Source organism: Podarcis erhardii (assembly GCF_964252035.2).
Source record: "Podarcis erhardii genome assembly, chromosome: 6".
NCBI lineage: Eukaryota > Metazoa > Chordata > Lepidosauria > Squamata > Lacertidae > Podarcis > Podarcis erhardii.
The window spans coordinates 20,466,963-20,494,014 of NC_138510.1; the positions used below are offsets into that span (position 1 = coordinate 20,466,963).

At 44.2% G+C, this 27,052-nt stretch overlaps 1 protein-coding gene across 3 annotated transcripts in view; it reads left to right on the forward strand.

Moving 5' to 3' along the window:
• The window catches only part of PTGIS (prostaglandin I2 synthase), a 45,635-nt gene that overhangs the window by 11,407 nt on the left and 7,176 nt on the right, over positions 1-27,052 (forward strand). For all 3 annotated transcript variants that reach the window (XM_081867839.1, XM_081867837.1, XM_081867838.1), the window contains exons 2-8: positions 2,010-2,133; positions 6,317-6,495; positions 10,693-10,836; positions 12,590-12,744; positions 16,336-16,517; positions 21,399-21,567; positions 25,863-26,044. In XM_081867839.1, the coding sequence (XP_081723965.1) occupies positions 2,095-2,133; positions 6,317-6,495; positions 10,693-10,836; positions 12,590-12,744; positions 16,336-16,517; positions 21,399-21,567; positions 25,863-26,044 (1,050 nt within the window). In that variant the 5' untranslated portion in view covers positions 2,010-2,094. The remainder of the gene's footprint in view (positions 1-2,009; positions 2,134-6,316; positions 6,496-10,692; positions 10,837-12,589; positions 12,745-16,335; positions 16,518-21,398; positions 21,568-25,862; positions 26,045-27,052) is intronic.

A 27,052-nucleotide genomic window follows, 5' to 3' on the forward strand; every position in this document is an offset into this window, starting at 1 on the left:
TGTTATAAGGGTTCTAGCTGCTGTTATACAATACATAAACAGTGTTCTTATATCTTTTTTAATTTCTGGTAGTAGTATAGGAAAATCTCTGGGGGTTTTTTGAAGGTGATTTTAAATAGTTTCTTAAACTTGTTATAAATATCATTCCAGAATTTGCCAATGGCTACACAGGTCCACCACATATGATAGTATGACCACTCCTCTTTTTTGCATCTCCAACAGGTTGATGTTTTCCCTTTATACAGCAAGCTTTTTGGGAGTAAGATGCCTTCTATATACAATTTTCATGGCGTTTTCCCTAAGATTATAGCATGCTGCGAATTTAATGTCTGTTGTCCATAATCTCTCCCATTGCTCCATAAGTATATTATGCCCAAAGTCCTGCACCCATTTAACCATAACTGCTTTAACTTGTTCCTCTTTTGTTTCCCATTCCAGATGATGCTCATACACTCGTGAAATATTTTCCTTTTTGTTAAATATTAATTCTCTTTCAAATCTAGATGTTTCCTTTGCAGTTCCTTGTTTTGAATCTATAGTTAATCTTTGATGTAGCTGGAATATTGTAGCCAATCTGTTAGCAAGTTTTTAATTTCCTCATATTTCTTCAATGTTGGTTTATCCTTATCTACTTCCAAGACTGATCTGTATGTCGGCCATTCTCCTTTCATGTTTCTTTTTTTAACTGCCATGGCTTCTGTGGGTGAGGTCCACAGGGGTATCTTTGGCTCCAATATTCCTTTGTATTTAATCCATATTTTGTACTGTATAAGTGGTGCCTCGCAAGATGAAATTAATCCGTTCCACGAGTGTCTTCGTCTTGCGGTTTTTTCGTCTTGCGAAGCACGGCTATTAGCGGCTTAGCGGCTATTAACGGCTTAGCGGCTTTAAGAAAAAGGAAACAAACTCGCAAGAACTCGCAAGATGTTTCGTCTTGCGAAGCAAGCCCATAGGGAAATTCGTCTTGCGGAATGACTCAAAAAACGGAAAACTCTTTCGTCTTGCGCGTTTTTCGTCTTGCGAGGCATTCGTCTTGCGAGGTACCACTGTAATGATTTCCTTATCACATGGCTCAAAAATCCCCTGTGGGCTTTCACTTTGTCATATACTAAATACGCGCGCCAGCCATACCTATTATTGTGGCCTTCTCGATCTAACACGTCAGTTTCTTTTAATGTAATCCAGTCTTTTATCCATTGCATTCCTGCAGCCGCATGATATAATTATTTTAACTAGAAATATAATCCATCAGTTTGTTCCCGCAGTGCTAAATGCTGATAGGCATATTCAAAGCCTCCATTTCCCCTTCTTTGTGGTCTTTTTCTTTAAATAAATCATAGAATCACTGAACTGTGGTGTTGGAAGAGACCACAAGGGTCACCAACTCTAATACCCACAATGCAGGAATCTTTTGCCCAGCGTGAGGCTTGGACCCACGACACTGAGATTAAGAGTCTCATGTTGTGCCGACTGAGCTATTCCAGCAGACTGGTTGGACTGGAAAACCCTTCAAAGAGAGAAATCTTTCAAATAAAGGACTGTCTTTTTATTCAGAATAATTGTCACACACAGGAGGTATACGGATATAGAATGCTTCACCTACGGGTTTAAAAATCACTCAATGTGTCAAGATGAATAGATGTCATTAATATTGCAGTTGTTGTACAGTCCTACCTCATGTTGAATATGCTTCATGTTGAGCACGTTCGAGTTGCACTCCGTGGCAACTGGAAGTAACGGAGCGCTTTACTTCTGGGTTTCGCCACTCGCGCATGCGCAGACACTCAAAATGACATCACGCGAATGCGCAGAAGCGGCGAAAAGTGACATGCACGTGCGCAGACATGCCATCGCTAGTTACGTTTGCTTCTGGATGCGAACGGGGCTCCGGAACGGATCCTGTTCGCATCCCGAGGTACCAATAAGGGAGTTTGGAATGCTAATGATAAGAGTTTGGAATGATTAAATGCCAATATAGTTAATAGTTTCCATATTGGTCTTATTTCCAGGCGACCGGGGGAACCTCCACTTGACAAAGGTTGCATTCCTTGGCTTGGGCATGCGCTGGAATTTGGCAGAGATGCTGCCAAGTTCATGAGTGACATGAGGAAGAAGCATGGGGATATTTACACGGTGAGTACCAAGTCCTCTCCGTGAGCCACCTTAGCATTTAATTTTACATTATTGTTTTTTGAAGGTGATGAATGGGTGCCACCATGACTCAGGCCCTGGTCTCCTGCTCCCCACATCACCAGTGCTGTTGGTCAGAGGATGTGCCTGTAGCAGGGCAGGAGATTAGCAGCATTTAGCAGAGAGATGCTAGGACAAATGTCACCAATATGGAGTCTATGGAAACAATAACACCCTTGGGGGGGGGGGGGGCTAAAAGGCCTCTGATCCTCTACCCACCCACTAATTGCCCCTCTTTGTCATGAGTGCTGAAGATATTTACCTTTTTCTCCCTTGAGTACATAAAGCTGAAGGAGGAAGTTGGTAGGGTGACACACATTCCCTCTTTCTCTTTTGATTGTATTTGCTTTCCAGGGTTCAGATTAATTCTACTGGGTCCAACTTTTAACCAAATTACTTAGGATATGTGTATGCACTTTCTCTTTCTGTGTCTCCATGTGTGTGCACTGTGTGTGTGTGATCTAGGGAGTAAGGAAGAAAGTGACCCTAGAGCAGGTGTCCATGGGACTCACTCACAAATCTAAATGTGCCCATAGGCCTAAAAAGATGGGCGGGCCCTGTGCTAAGAGCTGGGGATAAGCAGCGAAGTGTTGCCTAACAGAGCTGTATGTGCCCGGTGGCCAGTCCAGCACCCCTGAAGTGCTGCGGTGGATGACACTTCAACCAGTGTTGAAGTAAGATTTAAATGCCTGCCTAGTTGAGTTTGAGAAGAGCACTATCTCTATCTTGTCCTTTGCCTCGGGCATCTCAGTGTCCTGAGCCATTCCTGAACTGTTGACAACTTGTTGACCCTAGTTTTGTAGGAGAAGCCCAGAATTCCCTTGAGTCCTGTGAAGCTGGTGATCCCAGAAAGCTGGTCTAAATCTAGAAAAAGTCCTTAGATCTTCTGCCCTCCCTCACTCTCAATAACCAGCCTCCTGTTTCCCTCTATGCTTTCATTCTGCTCTAAGTACTTTACTAACAGACCAATCCAACTCTGACACTGGGTTGTGGGTCATTTGGATTGAGTGGAGGTGTCTGTCCACCCAGCTCTACTAGCTGAACCAGACCTCTCATTTGCCCAGCTCCACTTGGTTCTGAATAGGTGGGCAAATGAGAGGTCTACTGGCACTATCTCCACCCAGTGGAAAGCCCTGAAGGAGGGCACCGGAGCTGAAGTCTGGATGCATGGTGCGATGCAGTGGTGCGGCAGGTGGCGGTGCTGCAGTGCTGTGTGTGGTGGTCAGCTCAGCAGAATCCCTCCTTCGTCGCCAGTGAAATATACTCGGAGTCGAGTGTGAATTTCATGCTCTTTATTCAGCTCATAGTAGCAATGAATGAAATTTTCCCCAAAATGTCTAGCTATATATACATTATTTACACAATGGGCCCCGCGTGATTGGCTAATTCCGGGCTGTTCCTATAGGCCAATCAGGTTGCGGATTCACCTCCTCCAGAAGCCTGATTGGCCACTCCTGCAGGCCAATCAGGTTGCTGATTCACTTCATCCAGGAACCTGATTGGCTGCTCCTGCAGGCCAATCAGGTCGCTGATTCACTTCCACCTGGAGCTGGACTGGGTGCCTCCTGCGGACCAATCAGACTGCTGCATTCTGGATCCTATTGTTCTAGGATTCAGCTCAGTACATAACAGGTGGGTAGGGCTGAGCTGGCCCAGGATCTGCTGGATCCCAAGCTGAGCTCACTGCTATCACCAGCCAGCATAAGGCCCATTCACGACCCAAATGCATTATATGTAGTGCTATTTTTCTAGGAAAAGAGGTGCCGGAACTCACCATGAACACTTCCCTTGTTCTCTTATAATGGTGCCCTCCTGAGAGGTGCCGGAACTGAGTTCTGGCGACTTCCAGTTGAAGAAAAAGCTCTGATTGTATCCCAAGAGCCAATTTCACACTCCAAAAAGCAAGAGAGAATGCAGCTGCTGTGCCTTCAATCCTCCTGTGCCTCTTCCACTTCTTTCGTGCCTGTGCCTGCAAACAAAATTCTTCTTTTGCCTCACGGGAGATGAAGGTGGGTGATGAGATAGTTGAAGCAATGGGGTGGGACAAGGCAGACCAGCTGCATCCTGTCTTGCAGCTTTTCAAAAGCCAGGCACCATCTCTGGATGATGACCAAGCAACCTTACGTGTGAGAAGCTTTGTGTACAAAATAGTCTACACAGGGATAGCTTTTATGTGATCTTCCCTTCCACAGAGCAGCGTCAGTTTTACATAATGACACAGTGCCTTCATGTTTAGACAACTCATCAGTGCAGCCTCCTGTTGCTCAATACACAATTCTTCAGAGAGAGAAATAAACTCATAGGGAGATCTTGCACTATTAGGGAACACCAGCCATTCTTGCTGACCCACAGCCTTCTTCTCTTCAAGCATTGCTTCAAGGGAAACGCATGGCGACAGCCCTATGCACAGGAATCAGTGAGCAAAGTTATGACACAGTTTTACCATTTGGGAAACCCTAGAATTTTATTCATTGTATCGCAGAGGTAGCTAACCCCTTTCCAGCCTGGGGGTTCCACTCTAGGCTAGCCAACTCTCCAAAGGCCACTTGTGAGTGGTGGTTGCGGGCGCTTTTGCCACTGAAAACATGCTCTGGCCAGAATGCGTGGCGCCACCACACATACACCTCATATAAACCCACACGAAAGCACACACACTCACCAGAATTGAAACAGGCACCAAAGGCAGATCAGAAGTCTTCCTCTGTGACATTATCTAACACAGACACACAAACCCACCCACATGTCACACAGACAGGAACGTGCCACACTGTTGTGCGATGTGCTGCTGGTCTTTTTTTTTTTTAAAAAAAATCATTTTTATTAAATTTTCCACTAACAATCCAATCAAATCACATCAAATATTCCAAATTATACATATACATATCAAATAATCCAAATATTCTGCAAAATTATAAATTTTTTAAATAGGACTTCCCATGCTTCAAGTTTGGCGGGTTCTGATCATCTCATACTTCTACTGCTTTTCATAGTCATTTTCGATGGTTCCTCTAATTCTTCCTGTTGTTAACCTTCCTTCTTTCACGGCCTCTGAGTTGTTCCCACAAGCGAGTTGAAACTAGCAATGATGTGTTTCTGTGTGGATTTTATGTCTATGATTCCCCTCTATAAGTTTGCAGCATCTCCTCACATGCTGGTGTTTCTGCCCAATCAATCCAAAGGTCTTTTTGCTTCTGGCAGCCGCCATCTTCAGTCAGTTACGATGAAATCAAGTCTAAGGATCTGCTCATTAATTTTCCCAGGCATCAAACATTAGCTTTTCCAAGGGAGTTTTACCAAATCAAACTGGAAATACAAATATTAAAGGCTCACCTCCCCCTATGGCTATTTGTAATTCTGCAGCTCGGTCTTGACTTCCATCATGGCGGATTTCCAAATTTAAAAGTGTGACACAGCTCCTACACAGATTCTAGGAAACCGTCCAAAGATTTTTAACATCTCTCCAGTGGCTAATGAGATCCTTCTTCTGTCTAATATCAACAAATTGGAGAATCTTTTATCCTCTTCCAAGCAAATCAAAGATCAAAAGCCTTAATTATATAATATTGCGATGTGCTGCTGGTCTTGGTGGAGAGGTTAGGTTTAAATCTTTCTACCAAGCTCAGTGCTGCATTTGGGGAGATCTCTGCATCTCAGCATGGGATTGAGGTTCTAAACCTCTCCATCAAACCCAGTGCTGACCTGGGAGGGAGGAATCGTCACCTCTCCTCTTCCCAGAGTAGTCTCTGAAGAGCAGTGACAGATATTTTCCCACCCATCACAACACGATACAGGGAGAAGAGGAACCACCCCTTCCAGTGCAGTGCTGTGATGGGGAAGAACATGGGGCTGATAGGAACCATATTGGCTCATTTAAGAACCTTCCCAAGAGGGAATAATGGAAAGTTTGCGATGGAGCTGTTTCGTTTCTGGTGCTATAAATATATGGCACCTAATTGCATTTGCTTTTATTTCTTGGGGGTTTACAATGCTGCTGGTTAAACATGGATTTGGAAAGCAATTGTATGACACATTTATTTCTAGGGCCACATTTATATTTTCACTTCCTTTAATGAATAACGCACGAGTTTCGCATTTTCGTGATTTGCTTGGCTTGTTTGTATTTCAGGTTCAAGCTGCAGGGAAATTTGTCACCGTTTTACTGGACCCCCATTCCTACGAAGCAGTGCTTTGGGAGTCACGTTCCAAGCTGGACTTTGGCCAGTATGCCCGCATTTTAATGGACCGAATGTTTGAAGTCAAGCTGCCGGATTATGACCCTAATGCGGAAAAGGTCATGATGAGAATGTAGGTGCCTTTTTTACATGAACAGTGCTTGCAAAAGCCAAGCCGCCGTACCATGGGCCATCTATTTATTTGTTGCATTTGTGTTCCACCATTCCTCCAAGGAGCTCAAGGTGGTGACCCCCTCCCCATTTTATCCTCACAACAACCCTGTGAGGTTAGGCTGAGCAGCAACGGTTGGCCTAATATCATCCAGTGAGCTGGCTTGGCCTAAAGGGACTTGGCATCCAACATCATAGAAGGGACCACAAGGGTCCTCTATAGATAAAGTAATAAAGGGACCCCTGACCATGAGATCCAGTTGCGGATGACTCTGGGTTTGCAGTGCTCATCTCGCTTTATTGGCTGAGGGAGCCGGCGTACAGCTTCCCGGTCATGTGGCCAGCATGTCTAAGCCGCTTCTGGCGAACCAGAGCAGAGCATGGAAACGCTGTTTACCTTCCCGCTGGAGCGGTACCTATTTATCTACTTGCACTTTGACGTGCTTTCAAACTGCTAGGTTGGCAGGAGCAGGGACCGAGCAATGGGAGCTCACTCCGTCACTGGGATTCGAACCGCCGACCTTCTGATTGGCAAGTCCTAGGCTCTGTGGTCTAACCCACAGCACCACCCGCATCTCTTCCTCTATAGATAGATGGATTGAATTTATATACCGCCCTATACTCGGGGGTCTCAGGGCAGTTCGACTCCTGTAAGGCAGGGATCGTTTTGCCCAGAGTGGAGCTCAAATCCATGACCCTGATATTAAGAATCTCACGCTCTAGCAATCCAGAGGGCTGCTTTTTCCTCTTCCTTCTTTAAAGGTCCTTACAAGAAGAGATGGATAAGCAGCTTGGCTTTGTAAATATTGTTGTTTTCAGAGTCTTCCTGTAGAATCTCAAATTTTGAATGGTGTCTGGGTTTTAATCTTTTGTACCTGGGGAGGAGGAATCTCTAGCATAGCCACAAACTGCATTAAACCCTTAAAACTGAGGCGGAGGGCAGAGGGAGAAGGCAATAGCAGAACATAAACAACCAGACCTCAGAGTTTACACTGGCAAATGAAAAGGAAAAAACAACAACACTGAGGATAAATGCTCATTTGATGGAGCTGGAGTCACATGACTGGAAGCATTAGATAACTGTGTTTACAGCTCAGTACTATTGGGCGGGGGCAGGGAATGATGCTGCAAGTTGCACTTGCTTGACAACAACCTTACAATGCCGGCACTTATATGAATGCTTTGTAAACGCATATGCAACTTTGGGCCTGGATAGTTGGGAGAGCAGCTGATGTCATCTGGTTATGACTCTCCAATTGCTGGCATCTGCAAGGGAGGCTCTCTTGGTTGCCCTGCCTTTAGCTGATGCTTATTATGCAGCAATATGGGGGACAGCCTTCTCAGTGGTGGCACCCCAGTTCTGGAATTCCCTCCCCTACAAGATACAACTGGCACCAACTCTCTTGAGTTTTTGGCATTAGCTGAGGAGCTGGTTGATTATTTCTAAATTTTGCAGAAAGTGGCTTGTGTAAGGTCGCTTGGTGAGCTCATAGCAAAGGTGAGATTGGAACCTGGTCTGCATTTCCGTCTCTTTGTCTCAACTCAGGGGCGGAAAACCTCTGGCTTGCAGGATAATCTGTGGGAAGCATGCTGTTGAAGCAGACTTCTGCAGCCAGCAGGATGAGTGGACAATACAATCCTGCTCAGTTTGGCTGTACCTGCCTGTTCCCCTGCTGGGAACAGGTGTGCACAGCCTAAGTGCAGTGTGGGGCTGTTTGAAAGCTCTTTTGCAAACAGTCCTGTGTTGCTCTTTAAACTTCTGGTTTTGGAGATTCAGAGAGTCATTTGGGGGTATTGTAAAGGGGTTTTCAAATAGCTCCATGCTGCACTTTGAAGTTCTGACAGCAGGTGCTACAAAGCACCGCATTACTTGATGTCACTATGATGTCAGGTGATTGACAGGTGTGTGGCCCCAGCCACATATACAGTTTGGCCCTGCAGGGGTGGGGAAATAAGGATATGGCCTGCTGGTTAGAAATGGTTTCCTATTCCTTCCCCAGCCGATGATTCTTTTATTGTAAAGATGACACTATACTGTTGCTTCTAGTTTCTTCTGATATTAATAATCGGTAGTACTCTTATTACACCTCAGTTGAATGGATCACAAAGATGTGCATTACCACCTCCTTAGGTAAAAGCATAACCAGCAGATCGAATTAATGTTGGCTAATGTAAACAAGGAGTGGCTCTGCTGGATGCAAGTTCCTTGTGAAAGCTTTACTTGTGGAAATTTCCCAGTGAGCGGGCCAAGAAAAACAGAGTCATTTAGTCCTCTGAGGTGTTCAGTAACAGAATGGTTTGCAAAGAAGCAATCGATGTAGTTTTGGGTAATGAAGGCTGCATGGTGTGTGGGGCAGAATGAGGAGAGTTCCTGTCTCAGTTCAGTAGTGAACCTTGCTGCAGAATTTAAGGGCCAGACATCATCTCCCTGCCTAACCTGCATCTCAGGGTTGTTGTGAGCATAAAATGGAAAGAAATGCTGCCTGACCTCTTTGGAGGAAAGATGAGATGCAAATGTGACAGATATGTAAATAGAAGATAGTGGCTGCTCAGAAGGGCACCAAACTATACAGTAATGTTGGCCACACTGTCAGCTTTGGGTCTTGTTATGTGGGGGCCTTTCTCTGTCTCTTCTCAAGACCTTATTCCTTCAGCATGTTATATTCTGCTAGTTCCTTTACACTTATTCTGACAAAAACAAGCCCAAGAGCTACAATTTCCAGAGCTCCCTGCAAAGAGGGATGGTTAAACCACTCTGAAAACTGTGGCTCCATGAGGGGAGCAGGTGTCTCCTAACCTATTCTCAGTGCCCATAAGAGACTGAAGTTCCCAGGATCCTTTGGACTGTCGAAAGTGGTATGATTCTGCTTTCAATTTATGGTCCAGGTGGGGCCTGCCTGTATGTATGTCCAGTGGCTCTGAAGCGTGAACATCAGAAATAAACTCTAGGCTTCATGTTCAGTACAAAAAAGGGCACGTGGCCAATTGGCTGCCATTAATGAACTAAGAATGCACCCCGAAGTACGCCTGTCCTCTCCAGCAATTGTTGCAGGGAAATATTGATAATGGTACGTAGACGTATTTTAGGGAAGCTTGCCGGCTCACTTGGGACCTCTGAGTTCATCCAAACCACTATCTATGCTTGCTTCTCTGAAATATACTAGGAGTTGAGAGTGGATTTCATGTTCTTTATTCAGCTCATAGTGGTGAGGAGGAATGGAAGTTCCCCCAGAATGTCTGCTTTATATACATTATTTACACAATGGGCCCCATGTGATTGGCTAATTCTGGGATTCTTCTGTAGGCCAATCAGGTTGCAGATTCACTTCCACCTGGAGCTGGAATGGGTGGCTCCTGTGGACCAATCAGACTGCTGCATTCTGGATCCTATTGTTCTAGGACCAATCAGACTGCTGCATTTTGGATCCTATTCAACTCAGTACATAACATTTTCCATTAGTCCTTTTCTCTGGAATTGCCACCCTTTGGTTGTATGCTTTTTATGGAGAGTCCAGATGATGCCGTTGTTAAATTGCTGCAGTCCAGTATTTTCTGTGTTGTCCTCCCGTATTTTTTAGATCTCAGTTGTGGGCATTTTTAGCTGCTGTAGTCGAATGGGACTGCAGCTCAGGCAAAGCAACTGTGGATGATCACGCCTTTAATTTAAAGACTCCTGTTTGCAAGTCCTGCTCTTTGTATTGCTTCCTGCTGAGAAATATGATGAGAGCCCCTTAATTGGCACCGTGACAGCTTCTCCTCCAGATGGGGTGGTGGGGAGCTTTAAGTTACTGTATTTAGGAAAAATGACTACAGCCTAGGGAGACTCTTAACACTGATTCTTTCACCATTAACAGTAGTTTTGTGAGTTCAGCCCTTCAAGAACTCACAGTGTGTACGCAGCAGATAAGAAAGACAATGTCACATGTTGCAGTTTTCAATGGGATTGCATTGTTCACGACTGAAACATTCTAAATCTTGCCTCTTACTGTTATTTTAATTGCTACTGTCCCTGATTTAAATTCTACACTTTGTAACAGGGCCTGTAACAAAAGAAAAGGAACTTATGTCTTATGAATGGTTACACTACACCTTTAATAAGCTATCGCTTTTATTCTTCTAAAGTAAAGAGGTTTGTTTTGTCCCATTTTTCCCTCTCCAGGACTCTGCAGAACAAGAATCTCCCCACCCTAACAAAGGCGATGTTCTTCAACTTACGAACCATTCTGCTTTCTGACCCAAGTAGAGGCAGCCAGCAGTGGAAAGAGGACGGTCTGTTTCACCTCTCCTACAGTACAATGTTCAGGTGAGCACAGCATACCTAAGCCCTTTCCTCTGATACAGGAAGATGGCGGTGAGGTCCACTTAGGGCCAGCATATATTTATTCAGACGGTTTATATACCGCTTAGTTGCCATCATCTCTAAGTGATGCACAAGAAACTCAGTATAATCAGTTAACATTACAAAGTCAGAATTCAATTAAGCTGCCTGCTGGAATAAAAAAAGTATTCCGTGGGTGCTGGAAGTTCAACAGGTGGGGAGAGGGCTGTCTATATCAACTGGAAAGGCATCTCATAAAACTGGGCTCGCAATACCAACCCAATGGCTCCTTGTGGATACAAGCCATGCATCTGAACCATGGGCGACCACCAGTAGTGACTCGGCAGGGATATAAGGGATCAGGTGATTCCTACATCAGATACCCAGGGGCATCACTGGGTACCAGCTGGGGCTCCGAACTCAGCAAGGGACCCATTGCCAACCCTCTGCTTTTCTTCCTCCTTGCTCTTGCTACCTGTTTGCCATTCCTCACAAGGAAAATGAACAGCAACAGGAAGGGAGAGAAGGAACAGCAGCATCCATCAGACCTTGCCCTCTCCCTCTGGGTGAGTCTGCAAACTGGACCAGCCCATAGGGTGAGGGGCAAGCAAATAGGCCAGGGAGACAGCAATGAGGACGTGCTGAGCCCACAGAGAGCATCTTGCCCAAAGGCCCTCGAAACATGGGTCTGTCCAAGAAAGGAAGCTTGGTCTTAATTCTTAAGTAAAATCTGCAATGGTATGTCCTTAGGAATGAAATTGGCACAGTTGATTTCCTGGTCTATCCTTCCACCATCCTGCAGGATGTGGAGAAGAATACATATTGAATGCCTAAATGGAAGTTGGCCTTGTAGAACACCACTTTTGATGAGAAAGAAAACACAATTTAAATATCAAATAGACCTTTAGCCCCACTGGGGATCTGGCATGTATATTGGTATGTATCTAGCCAGAATCACACAGTGGAACATTTTCAGTTCAGAAACCAGCCTGTTGGGGAGAGTTTAAAGCACAGATGGCCTTCCAGACATTTTTTGAATAATGTCACAACATTGGCCATGGTGGCTGAGATTAATGGGAGTAAGAGGCTAATAGCATCTGAAGGGCCACAGCTTCCCCATCCTGCTCTAAAGACTGCTGGCCCTCACTTTTTCACAAAAGTTATCAAGAGTTGCAACCCAAGGTGACTTTCCACTTGTGGAAAGGACTTCTGCTTCCACATTGTGGAACACTGTTTTCAAAACAGATGGAAGCTGGTTTGAGGGAAAATGTGCCAGAGAACAGCATTTCTCCAGAAGCAAGAGAATTGTGGCTGATATTGTGTGTACTCACTGGAGCCTGAGTAAACAGCAACGTGTACACAGTCATTGTACACATTGTACACATTTTACACACCATAGATGGTGATATTGTCAATAGATGAGGAGACTGATTATGAGAAAAAAAGGGATGGAAGAGATAAAACTCAGTTTTGGATATACTGAGCATGAGACAAGCAAGAAGAATAGCAGAAAAGCAGATAGATATTTAATATAGATATGAATTTTCAAAAGGCACGCATAATGAGTTGAAGATGAAAGGGTTTGAATAGAGAGGTAGAGATGCTACCATTTCCATATAAATGGTACTGATAGTCATTGTAATTAATACATTTGTTCAAGATGACTGTGATATTTATATTGCAAGAAAAGAAAAGTATTTTAAAGAGGATTTTTATTGTTTCTATCCCCACTTGCCAGAGCTGGGTTCCTGACACTGTATGGCAATGAAGGCAAAGATTATGAGGATAGCAGGAATCAGGCTAAAGACCTGGCCTTCTCCCTGGAAATATATACTGAGTTTTATAAACTGGACCGTCTTTTGATGAAAGCTGCTCGCTCCATCTTGAGTGCAGGTTGGTGTGGCTGGTCAAGAACAATCATTCCCCAAACTCTGGTGCTTGGTAAATTGGAAGTGGTGTGTGGCTTGGCCTCCAAAAACAACGCACTCCATCACCAAACCTGGAAATCCATCTCTCAGCCTTTGTAGGCAGAGCTAACTGCTTGAGGCACCAGACTTGGGGAGAGCTCATGGGACTCTGGAGAATTGTAGGAGGCTGCACCACCCCAGCATTTGCTGTTTGAGGTGGCTTTCTCAATCTGCCTAACGGTAGGGTCGGCTCTGCCCTATCCCCCAACACACCTTTATTTATGTAAATTTATTTTTTTGCATTTTAAAATTAAGTTATGTGTATTTGCATAAATGCATATGCCTATGTGTGTGCACGCACGCACACACACACACACACACGAGCACACAGATCTCTAACGGATCTTGGATAGCCATAGGATTTCAGAACCGGAGGGTAATTTGAAAGCAATCTACTCCAACCTCCCTGCTTTGTGCAGGAATTTTGCAATAACAGATTCCTATGCAGATGGGCCTGATGGGCCTCTTAGTTCACCTAGTGAAAGCAAGGCCACCACCTCCCAGGGAAGCCTTTTATACTGCCAAAAAGCTCTTGTTATTAGGAGCTTTCTCCTCATGTTAAGCCCAAGTCTGCCTCCTTGCAATTTCCACCCCTTTGTTTTGTCTTGCCCGCTGGACCAAAAGAACACAAGTCTGCACCATCGTCTAGATCTGGTGGCCCATCACCGTTGAGCTCTTTTGCTAAACCAGCAGAGCTTCTATCACACTCCTTTTCCACCGCTGCCGGAGCCATCTCTACCTTGGGAGCATTTTGGGCTAGCCCCTGTTTCTCAAGTTTCATTCTCATGTCTTCAGAGTTTTGGCGGCGGCAGCTGCTGCTCAACTAACCAGATGTTCCCAGTTGCAAAAAACGAGCCCATAACACCGCTGCATAAATGTGATCTGACAGTAACAGAAATGTAGCTTCCGAGAAGGATTAGACTACTTAATGTACAGAAGCTATTATGAGCAGTAGATGGTGCTATTGTGCAACCTTTCAGGTCCTTTTGCCTTGCAGGGAGTTGTGGTTTGCTTGTCTTTTAAGGAACAGATAGATCTGGTTACCCCAGGGGTCAGCAAACTTTTTCAGCAGGGGGCCGGTCCACTGTCCCTCAGACCTTGTGGGGGGCCGGACTATATTTTTTGGGGGGAAATGAACAAATTCCTATGCCCCACAAATAACCCAGATATGCATTTTAAATAAAAGTACACATTCTACTCATATAAAAACACGCTGATTCCTGGACTGTCCGCAGGCCGGATTTAGAAGGCAATTGGGCCGGATCCAGCCCCCGGGCCTTAGTTTGCCTACCCATGGGTTACCCATTAGAATGATACTTGCAGAATAGTGGAAAAACTATGAGGACTACTAAGACAGTGGAAACCTCCATGGCAGCAGAGTTCCACCACTGGCATAGCCCAGCAGAGGGACCACCACCTAATCCTAACTCCTCTCTCCCAATAGTGCTTATCATGGGGTTAGGATTCTGCTCTCAGTGCTGTACACATATCAAAAGATAAAACAGTCCTTGTCTACAGACTTACAGTCTAGTAGACATGATTCAAAAGGAAAGGGGAATGGGGAGGGAAGAGGAATGCAAGTATCTGAACAGTTCCTCCTCCTCTAGCTGGTTGATGGGGCCCAACTAGCCCACCTGGGAGGCAAAGGTTTACCTGGGAGGTAAAGGGTCTTTACTAAGATCTTCAACAAGTCCTTACACCAGTCTATTGTCCCACCCTGCCTGAAGTCGTCAACTATTGTTCCTCTGCCTAAAAAATCCACAATCAGTAGTCTGAACGACTACAGACCAGTTGCACTGACTCCAATCATCATGAAGTGTTTTGAGAAACTGGTGCGCCGTCACATTATTTCCTGTCTTCCATCAACTTTTGACAACTACCAGTTTGCATACAGGGCAAATAGATCCACGGAAGACGCTATCACTACCACTCTCCATGCTGCTCTGTTCCATCTGGAGCAGCCGGGGAGTTATGTGAGGCTGCTGTTTGTGGATTTTAGCTCTGCTTTTAACACTATCCTCCCCCATAGACTGGTGTCCAAGCTAGAGGCGATTGGACTCTCCAACTCCACCTGTCTCTGGGTTTTGGACTTTTTGTCAGAACGTTCTCAGAGGGTTAGAGTAGGGTCACATATGTCCACAGCCCTTAGCCTTAACACCGGCTCACCACAGGGTTGTGTGTTGAGTCCCCTGCTCTATACTCTCTATACGTATGATTGTACAGCCATTTATTCCAGCAACAAAATCATCAAGTTTGCTGATGACACTACGGTGGTGGGGCTCATTTCAGGAGGGGATGAGTCCGCCTATCGGGACGAGGTGGAGCGGCTTTGTGCTTGGTGTGGAGAGAACAATTTGGCTCTTAATACGGCTAAGACCAAGGAATTGGTGGTGGATTACAGGAAAAAAAAGGCGGACATTCAGCCCTTGTATATCAACGGGGAACGGGTGGAGAGGGTGGCGGAATTCAGGTTTTTGGGAGTGACTATCGATCAGGGCATGACTTGGAGCGCAAATACCACTGCTCTGGTGAAGAAGGCCCAGCAGAGAATTTATTTCCTCAGACTTTTAAAGAAGAACAATCTGAGTGAGAGACTGCTGGTGTCCTTCTACCGAGGCTCCATAGAGAGCATTCTCACATACTGTATTTGTGCCTGGTTCTCCAGCTGTACAGCTAGGAAGAGGAAGGTGCTCCAGAAGGTCATAACCACAGCCCAAAGGATTATTGGTCATCCCCTCCCATCTTTGGAAGAACTGTACGGTTCCCGTTGTCTTAGGAAAGCAAACAATATCCTGCAGGATGCATCTCACCCGGGACACAGTCTGTTTGTACTACTGCCTTCTGGCAGGAGATACAGAAACATCAAGTCAAGGACAAATAGACTGAAAAATAGTTTCTATCCAAGAGCTGTGGCCTTCTTAAATGCAGTAACTCGATAGTGTGACCTGGGAGTTTGATGGGTGTGGGTGTGGGTGTGGCTGGAATGTGGTTTGTTTGGTTGTTGTTGTTGTTTTGCTTTTGTTGTTTTTAAGGGATGGCATCCAATTTCGTTGCACTTGTGCAATGTTGCACTTGTGTAATGACAATAAAGAATCTATCTATCTATCTATCTATCTATCTATCAAAGGTTTCAGCCTCTGCTCACTGACAAAGACCAGAGTGTGTTTCCCTTTATCTCTGCAATCCCAGGGTACGGCTTAGAGTTCTCCTGGATTCAAATTCTTGCTCAGCTATGGTGGCATTGGAGAATCTTTCAGTATACCTACTGATTTATGAAATCGTGTCCCACCTTTCATTCCTAACAAGGACCCTCAAGATGGCTAACAATTAAAATTGGAATTAATGCATATAATGCAATAATCTATGGCAATCTAAGATAATCTCACAGGGTTGTTGTCTGGATAAAATGAGACGGCCCTATATGTGCTGTTGTGACCTCTTGGGGGGGGGGAGGTATATTAGTGCAATCACAATAATACAACATCCATATTGATGCCACTGGCTTTTCTATGTGCAGCGGAAAAGAAGGAAATCAACAGCCTTAGGAAGCACCTCTGGAACTTACTATCTGTGAAGGGACTGGATTGCAGAGCTAACCGAAGTGTTTGGCTGGACAGCTACAAACAGCACTTGGTGGACCTTGGAGTAGATGAAAATATGCAGACAAGAGCAATGCTGTTGCAGCTCTGGAGTACTCAGGTAGGAAATGCCACCATCCCACTTCCTCAATTGACACTTTTCTTTTGGAGTTTAAACGATAGGCCTGACTCTCCACTTCCAAATTTCCATGCAACTTCATTTTTTTTTTTTTAATCATGAATGGGTGAAGTTAGGAACATGTACATTTTAATCTAAAGGCCTATCATTAATGTAAATGTTGCACATGAATGTGATTGCTGCATTTGTATATACTGTAGGTTCTCTGATATTTACTATGAAGACCTGCATGCCTGCATTTGCCAAAGAGCTATCAGTGTTTTGACAGTGACAATCTGCTTCACAAGAGGGACTCTGTATCCTAGTGGAAACACAAGGTTTGCATGCAGAAGGTCTCAAGTTCAAACCCTGGCATCTCCAGTTAGGACTGAGGAGGTCACTTAAAATAATACTGACCGAGAACAAGAAGTATAACAATGTGATAACATAATATTGTATATAACATAATATTGTATATAAACAGCAATGTGATAACATAATATTGTATATAAACAGCATTTGATATAATAAGCCAGAAATGGTAGTTGAGGCAACAGGGAGGGGGGAAATTGGAAAATGTATGTTAACAATGATACAGTAGTACCTCGGGTTACATACGCTTCAGGTTACATACGCTTCAGGTTACAGACTCCACTAACCCAGAAATAGTACTTCAGGTTAAGAACTTTGCTTCAGGATGAGAACAGAAATTGTGCTCCAGCGGTGCGGCGGCAGCGGGAGGCCCCATGAACTAAAGTGGTGTTTCAGGTTAAGAACAGTTTCAGGTTAAGAGCAGACTTCCAGAATGAATTAAGTACTTAACCCGAGGTACCACTGTATTGGATATTTGTTTTGAGAAAAGAAAATTAATAAAAATTATTTTTAATAATAATAATAATAATACCGACTAACTGGATAGCTCAGCTGGTTAGAGCGTCTTGCTGATAACGCCAAGGTTGCAGGTTTGAGCCCATTATGGAAAAGCTGCATATTCCTGCATTGCAGGGGTTTGGACTAAATGATCCTCAGAGTCCCTTTCAACTCTATGATTCTATTACCTTGATGGGCTAAAGCCTGACTTGGTATAAAACAGTTTACTACTAGGGGAGTATCAGTAGTGGCAGAAGAACATTGTATTCAGGAGCCCCTAATCAGTTTCCAGAGGAACCTTTTTGAGCACACTCTGAAAACCACTGCATGCAGCTTGCTTTTCTGCTTCTTCCACCTGTAACCCGCCCCCTGTACACACACACATTCCACATGCATTAGTGCATCTGCCCCAAATGACATTGGGGCAGTTTCCCTACAGCTTCCCTAGCAGATGACAGGAATTTTCTGGAATGCAGTCTCCAAGGAAGCGGAAGAGACTTTATTCCACCACCACCCCGAGAAGCACGAATAAACGCATTTGCTTGCAACATGAAAGATTAAAAACCTTGTGCACTTTGTCCCCTCCTTTAAATGCCTGCACTTTAATTAAAAGAGCAGTCGCCCTCCTTGAAAAGTTGTGCGGAATAAACTTGCATCCTCCTCTCCAAAAACAGCATGAATTATGCACGCCCTGAGCTCCTCTCTGTTAGGTTTAATGTACTGTAGATGCACTTGCTATCAGTGATGGTGCTATATTGCATTTCACTTAATCATCACAATTTTAAAAAGAAAAGCAGAGGAAAAGTACACAAAGCTTGGTCTGTCGGATATTTTTTTTACCCTTGATTTTCCACAGAGTGTATTTTCCAGTTTCTGAAATAGATTTGCCATCCTGGGTGCAAAGGGGCAGGTGGGAAACGTTCCTATGCAAAGACAACCTGTTTCTATAATTAGGGAACTCTGAAACCCTCTTCAAATGTTCACCTGCTACATGATTAGGATAGTTCATGGAGGAGAATGGAGATGAGCTCAACAGCTCCATCCTTATATGTCACCTCTTGAACTCTCAGATCCGTAACTTTCCATGGCTTGGGAACGGAACTTCTTTGGCAAGCAACCTTCTCTACCTGTGTCAGCTCTCCACACATTTTGAAACCCTGGAAGACCAGGGTTCTAGATTGCACAGTGCATGTGTACAGCAGGCTCCCTGGTACAGAAATTCAGCCCCAGACATGTGGAGGGCTATGATGAGAACATGATGGAGGGGGTATGCTTAAGCTAGATGCTAAAAACTCGAGCGGAGCTGAAACTGTCCCTTGCATGATTCCAGTTACATGGAGGAAATGCACTTCCAAAGAGGGCTTGAGTTCTCAGCTGTCCATGTAGCACTGATGGTCAAACTCTTGCTCCAGGTTCAACACATTTAGGAAGGGGGCTTAACATTGTAAATGGGCTATGGGGGTGAGGGGGTGGTCTGCCCTGAGTGCCATCCAGGGGGGTGACACTGCAGCCGCCCTCACCCCCCGGGACTCTCGCCGTTTGCTGTACACCCCCAGGATGTGCAATGCTTGCTGTGCATGCCCTGGGACGCACACCGCTTGCCGCACACACACCCTGATACGTGTCATGCCCCCTGGGACGTGCGCCAGCCATGCCCCCAGATGTACACCGCCCCCAGTGCTGGAGCAGGTAGCTTCGCCACTGCCTGGAATTGAAGCTGGCACCTTTCGCGTTCAACTTTTCTGGCACTTTTTCTCCATATGGCCATTGGCTGCAGCAAGCTTAATGATGTGGGTGTATACAAGCCAACCTCATAAGCTAGGTCTAAACAAAGCACAAGACTAGAGCAAAAGCTGTGAGGTTTAGGAAAAATGGGGGGTGGGGAGAGAAATATCTCACTTTTTCCTTTCTTTACTCCCTTTTGCTTTGTTCAGCCTTTAGAGAGCAGTATAACCATTCTTTTCCAGCTCATTCCTGTAGTTCAGATTGCTAGAAGCCTTGTTTTTGAACAAGAAGTGAGATGTAAGAATTGTATAGAGAGAAAGGGATGTACTGTGGCTCAGTAAAAGGACACACACCATGCACGCAAAAGGTCTCGCCTTTCATCTCTGGTAAGGGATGTGAGAAGGCAGTGATTTCTGTACTCATCACAAGCTGTTCTGCTTCCATTCTGCAGCACTTTGGTTTCCACCAAATACTACATTATTCACCATGCTGTCTGCTATGGCTGAATTTATGTCGTAATTCCTGTTACCATTATCACCACGTATTCAACCATGCTTGATTTGGGTGCATGAGCTCTGGCGCACCGAAACCCTGAGGAAAACTTACATAATTTGCATATTTATGAAACCTTCCTAACTTATATTCATTGCGGTGTAAGGGAGGTAGATTGAGATGCAAAGTTATCCACACACACACTCCATCCAAACTCTCTCCAGCATAGTCAATCAGGGGTTGAGATTGCCCTGCAATTGGTGCCCATTGAGTTCAACAGGTCTGCTCTAAGTATGACATGGGTACAAGCCTTCATGTTCTGCTTCCGGCTTTGATTCAATTACAGTGGTACCTCAGGTTACATACGCTTCGGCGGCGCGGCAGCAGCAGGAGGCCCCATTAGCTAAAGTGGTACTTCAGGTTAAGAACAGTTTTGTTTTTTTAAAATAAATGTTTATTAGAATTTCCAATTTAATACACAAAACAAAAATACAAAAATACACAATTAAAAAAATAAAAACAAAACAAATATAATTTCCAATACTTATTTCTATTACCTTATTTCTCGGACCTCCTCTCACCTCCCCCTTTTGTATTCCAGTTCAAATCTTAATTCAGCAAATCCTTATTGTAACTTATTATAACTTATTTTAACTTATTACTCCATTTTTACATTACAGCTGGTAACCACTTAATTTCTGTCCAACAACTTTCTAACATTCATTAATTTTACAATATTTCTGCAAATCATCTTTGAATTTCCTCCAGTCCTCTTCCGCCGACTCTTTTCCCTGGTCTCGAATTCTGCCAGTCATTTCTGCCAGTCCCATATAGTCAATCATCTTCATCTGCCATTCTTCCAGAGTGGGTAGATCTTGTGTCTTCCAATATTTTGCAATCAATATTCTTGCTGCTGTTGTTGCATACATAAAGAAGGTTCTATCCTTCTTTGGCACCAATTGGCTGACCATGCCCAGGAGAAAGGCCTCTGGTTTCTTCAAGAAAGTGTACTTAAGTACCTTTTTCAATTCATTATATATCATTTCCCAGAAGGCCTTAATCCTTGGGCACGTCCACCACAGGTGGAAGAATGTACCTTCAGTCTCTTTACACTTCCAACATTTATTATCAGGCAAATGATAGATTTTTGCAAGCTTGACTGGAGTTATGTACCACCTATAAATTATTTTCATAATATTCTCTCTTAAGGCATTGCATGCCATGAATTTCAAACCAGTGGTCCATAACTGTTCCCAGTCAGCAAACATAATGTTGTGTCCAACGTCTTGTGCCCTTTTAATCATAACAGACTTCACAGTTTCATCCTGAGTGTTCCATTTCAACAGCAATTTATACATCTTAGACAAATTTCAGTTTCAGGTTAAGAACAGACCTCCAGAATGAATTAAGTTCTTAACCGAGGTACCACTGTATATGCCTAAATTCACAGGGCTTGTCCAGGCTCCTCCTGTTATTGTCTTTCTGATAAAAGTATTGTCAGATGCTTCGAGTTTCTGAAGGAGCCGATTAGGTCTGGGAATACTACCATTAATAATGCACAAGTGCTTGAAAGGTATTTATCAGCCTTTCAGGACAATCCTTCAAGAACCATCCTCTTGTTAATTTACTTTCATGTTATGGATGCAATTGGTGTTCTTTACAAATGAAAATGAAATTTACAGTGACTTGTGTTTTGTTTCCGTATGTTGTTGTAGTAGATGCTTTATTGATTCATGAGTTGTGTTGTTTTGTTGTTGTTGTTGTTGTTGACAATCTTGTTGTTGTGTTTATTTTTAGAATAATGCAGGGCCTGCAGTTTTCTGGCTTCTCCTGTTTCTTTTAAAATACCCTTCAGCCATGGCAGCAGTTCAAGGTGAAATAGAAGGAATCTTTCGAAGTAGAAGACAAAAAATTGGACAAATGCATGGAATCAGCCAAGAGATTTTAGACTGCACACCCATTTTTGGTTAGTACTGTAATCTCACATTTGGAGCCAGCCTCAGGCAATTCGATACCTTCCATGAAACTTTAAAACAAAAAAAATGAACATGTTATTTATTATTACATTATCCTGCCTTGACTCCAGAGAGCAAGATAGCATATATGGTTCTCCCCATCCCTATTTTTTTGCCTCAACAATCCTGTGAGGTGGCTTAGGCTGACAAATGGTGTCTGGGTCTAGGTCACTCAGTGAGTTTCATGGAGAAGTGTGGATTTGAACTCTGGTCTCCCAGGTCCTAGCCCAACACCCTAACCACTAGACCACACTAGCTCACAGCAGTACCACTGGCTCCTGGAGTCCCTGCATCCATCCCATGTGCCTCTTTGACATCCAATTTCCCTTCACATATTTCCCTTCACCACCAGATTCTCCGGGGTCCCTACATTTCTGTGGTCTGAGTTGCACTGTTTCCAGATACCCCTGTCATGGTTATAGCTGTCTCCATGTGCTGCTCATTTACTCAGTCTTTCTGAATCTGTGCAGAGCCGGCCCTATCATTAGGAAGAGTAAGGCAATCATCATTGGGGCAGGGCCTACATACTTAAAGCAGGACCCCTGCTTCAGACCTTTAGCCTCAACATGAGAGGGCATAATGGTGGGGGCAAGGAAAGCATCTTCCCCTGATACAACTGTAATCAGCTGAGGAGAGAACAACTAAAGCAGCCTAAAATCTGCACTTCTGTGCAGGAAACGGTACATAACTCTCATATGATGGCACCTGCTCAAGTATTCCATTACATGTGTCCTGTTTCAGTCATGCTGGGAACCTACAGGGAGCTGAGCAAGACTTGGAAGGACTGGTTTTGAATGGGAGACTATCAGAAGCTGGTGTTACCATTAAAATTTACAGGACCTTGGACAGGTCCTAGGCACCCATGAATTACTTCAACAATGCTCACATAACCAACTGAGGTCCTAAGTCATGGTGGTGGCCTCTTCAGTGCTTGGGCAGAGCCCTGGTTTGAGAACCCTGGCATTCTCTTGGTACGATTTCTATCTTCTCATCCAAAAGATTAGAGACCTTTGGGTCCATGATGAGTTGGTGGAGTTCCTCATTGGAGGAGCCTGAGACTACTTCAGGGATAAAGTCAGAGATCAAACCTCCCTATGCAGGGTGATCCATGGAGTGTTATTAATTACTGGGCCTCAGGCACACTTGGAAAGTGCAGGTTCCCTGAGGAAGACTCATATGTGTGGAAGCCTCAATCAATATCTGAAGTGCAATAAGTTGGCTGGCACTTAATACCTCTTTCACTCACTCTCCCTCCCCTAAATTTATCTGAAATGCACATCTAAATTGCTGCTGAGCCTCCCCTGCAAGATTTATGTGAATGTGTGATTATTCTTAATGTGTAGTCATAAAGAGAAGAGAAATACTTCTTCATTAGCATCTGCCAAATGTAGAACTCCAACATGCGCTTATATAATCATTGCACAAGCATCTGACTCAACATCAAATTTATTTGCGTCTCTCAAGAGAAGGTTGTGCCTAATGTTCATGGGTGAATATTTCTGGCATACAAAGGTCACATTCTACACCACCTCCTCCCAAATCTGTACCTTTTCAGATTGGTTCACTGTCCCTCTGTGGAGCTGCTTCGGCACCATTTTTTAAATCTTCATTCTTGTTGGCTGCCTGATTCAGTCAGTCAAGGAGCACAAAGCCAGCATGATATCACAGTGCCACATAACCAATCAGGGCTGGCTATGTGATGATGTCATCAGTCCAATTAGAGTGGCAGCCATGCCTCCTGCCCTCCCTTTGAATGGGCAACAATCTTTGTCATATTTTGCAGGGCCTCCCAAGCTATCACAGAATCCCTCCACCCACATTTCATCTCATTGGTCAATGGAGGAATGCCCAAATTTCCTTGTTGGCTTTTGGAGGAACACTCAGATAATTAAGGTATTAATTTACACAGCATTTCTAACTGATTGTGGACTTTAAAATCCCTAGTTTAGTGTCATCTCTTCCCTTCCAAATGTGGAGAAACAGTGGAGCAGCATTGCCAACATTGTGATCAGAACTGAGAAATCTAAAAGACAACAAGGTAGCCCTAGACCACCATGTCCTTTCATTAGATTACTCCTTAGGCACAAGGAGTATTTTAAGTCACTACATCTTGTTCCAAGCACTGCAACTCCTACATTTGCACCATAGTGCCTTTGTCACCGATCATGTTTCCTTAAAGAGGAATGTTCATTAACTCTGTTCAAAACTGCTATTAAAACAGGGTTGATTTGTCCCGGCAGTGACACATTTTCACACCATTCTTCCTGCTAAAGATCAGCATATGCCGTGTAAGGACCTTTTTCAGCTGCTAGGGAAGATGGGCAATAAACCTGTTCGAACCAAGAATGCTCAAGGAGGATAAGACTCTAAGTACTAAGCACAACTGCTTGGAAGTACTTGTCCCATGGCAAAAGAAGAAGAAGAAGCAGCTCCAAAAAATTAGCAGATCCTCACTATACACTTAAAGCATATTCCATGCACAAATTACAGCTCCCAGTATTCCCAGTTGTTGTTGTTTTGGGGGAAGCTACTTGCTTTAAATGTGTGTTGAATAGCCTTTGAATGTATGGTGTGGATCTGCTCATAGAAAAGTACGTAGTTTTTTTGGGAGAAAAATCCTAGCCTGGCTTTCACCCTGTCATGAAGTTTTCTATGTACAGGATTTGATATTCATTCATTCATTCATTCATTCATTCATTCATTCATGAAGGGTCATTCCATTCTTTCCCAGCTAGAAATTGTAGTGGTCTAGTGCAGGAACTTTTTCGTCTTACTATAAACTAGTTTTTCTAAACAGCCTCTAAATTCTGGTTGCACAGGGAGCTTGAAGAGATATGGATTGCTTTCATTTTATCTTCACAAGATCCATGTGAGACAGGTCACCCAGCAAATTTCATGGCTGAGTAGGGAATTAAAACCTGAGTCACGTGGCTCCAGTCTTTACTTTCTGACAGTGACCCCATACTGGCCTCCCACACTGTTAAAGAACACAAATCTGTGTTCTTAAATAATTGGAGGGAGTTCTTAAGTCTTTGAGTTGTAGGTACAATATATGAATGGTCATAGTGCTGTGCGATAAGTATAGTACAATATATGTGCATTACTAGTAGTAATTATTATTTTTTAAAATATATACATATACCATTTTCAGCCATCAAGATGGATTTAAGGGTAGAACACTAGAAATCTAATGCCGTGAAACAGAATATCTTTCAATCAAACAATAAAAATTAGGCTATTTATGTTATTTGGTATAACATACTAGAATGTGGAAATGTACTGTTATGGTATAAACTGTAAGGAATGGGATGGTAGTTTTATAAAGAAATGGAGGGGAATAGCACACACCTGCTGTTTGCACTTAATGTATTTGCAGCAGGAAACCTTGGTGTAACCGTGATGTGCCTCTGGTAAATGTAAGGGATTGCAAATAGAAGGAATCTAACAGACTGGCAAATGTAATAGAAGGAATCTAAGGGATGCGAGTAGCACTGTGGGTTAAACCACAGAACCTAAGACTTGCCGATCAGAAGGTCAGCGGTTCGAATCCCTGCAACGGGGTGAGCTCCCATTGCTCAGTCCCTGCTCCTGCCAACCTAGCAGTTTGAAAGCACGTCAAAGTGCAAGTAGATAAATAGGTACCGCCCCAGCAGGAAGGTAAACAGCGTTTCCATGTGCTGCTCTGGTTCGCCAGAAGCAGCTTAGTCATGCAGGCCACATGACCCGGAAGCTGTACGCCAGCTCCTTCGGCCAATAAAGCGAGATGAGCGCTGCAACCCCAGAGTCGGCCACGACTGGACCTAATGGTCAGGGGTCCCTTTACCTTTACCTAAGGAACAGAGGAGGTTGCTTTATACTAAGTCAAGACCCTTCCTCCATCTAGCTCAGTAATACACTGACTGACAGTGGCTATCCCAGATTTCAGACAGAGGGTCTTTCTCCCAGCCCCACCAGGAAATGCCCAGGATTGAACCCAATACTTTCTGCATGCAAAGCATGTTCTGTACCATTGAGCTACAGCTGCAAGCCTCTTCCTTTTTCATTGGACTAGACTCCTTATCGCTTTTCCTTTGCTGCCAGTTCAGTTTCTATCTCATGGTGGAATTTTCTTAAGTGAATTTGCAGTGTTAGAAAAGTGAGCCATCTCCTTGGGACACAGAGATAAAGGAAGCTTCTCCTACCTTCGTTCCTTTGCATGTTTATTGGACGCAGTAATTTCCCCCCTTTGCTTCTCCCGTTTGTACAGACAGCGCATTGAATGAAATGCTGCGTTTGACAGCAGCTCCTTTCATCACCAGAGAGGTCCTTCAAGACATGCGCCTGAGACTGGCAGACGGCAGAGAGTACAGCCTGAGAAAAGGAGATAGGCTTTGCCTCTTTCCATTTATAAGCCCTCAAATGGACCCTGAAATTTATGAGGAGCCAGAGGTAAAGCTGCACCGTTCTGAATCATGTTCCTCCTGACAGTTTCCTCCACAGATTCCTTTCACTGCGTGGCTTATTTAAACCCACTGGGTCGAGTATTGTGACAATGCCATGTGCAGCATCCTTAAGACCACAAGACGATCCTGCTGGCTCTGGCCAATGGCCCATCTAATCCATCGTCCTCTTCTTACACTGGCTCACCAGTTGCCTATGGGAAGCCAGGACCCGAGCCCAGCAGCACCCTCGCCACTGGTGATTCCCAGTAACTGGTATTCAGAGGCACACTGCCTCCAATGATGATGAAGGCAGAACAGAAACTTCATGGCTAGTCACCACTGAAAGCCTTAACATCCATGATTCCGCCTAATCCTCTTTCAAAGCCATCCAAGTTGGTGGTCTTCATTCTATCTTGTGGGAGTGAATGGCACAGTTTAGCTGCCTGCTGTGGGAATAAGGGAATATATCAGCTTTCTTGGATGAACCCCAAGATCTGGTATTATGACAGAGGGAGGAAATATTTTCTCTATCCACTTTCCCCATGCCTTGCATAGTTTTGACCACCTGCATCACGTCTCCTCTTAATTACCTTTTCTCTAAACTAAAAAGTCCCGAATGCTGCAACCTTGCAATCATTCCTCAGCAGGGGATCGCTCCATCTCTTTGTTTATTCTCATTTCTCTTGCAGCTTGACATGGGCATAAAACCCATGCCAACATGTGGAAATAGCACAATATTGACAGAGTCAACAATCCCATGCCTAAAAACAACCTAGCTTTCTGGGGAGGTTTGCACGTGTTTCAGGATTCTTAACGCCATGCTAGCGTACAAACTGGTACTGCTACCAGTTTCTCGAGGATTTCCATTTTCTTCTAAAAGAAACAAGTTTTAGCCCTTAAAGCTAGAGAGATAGGTTTGAAAGCGCTTGTTGACATCTCAAAGGGGAGGGAGGTACAATTTCCAGTGATCAGGAAAGGCAGTTTGGATGCTCAGCAGACTTTTTGCCCCACCAAA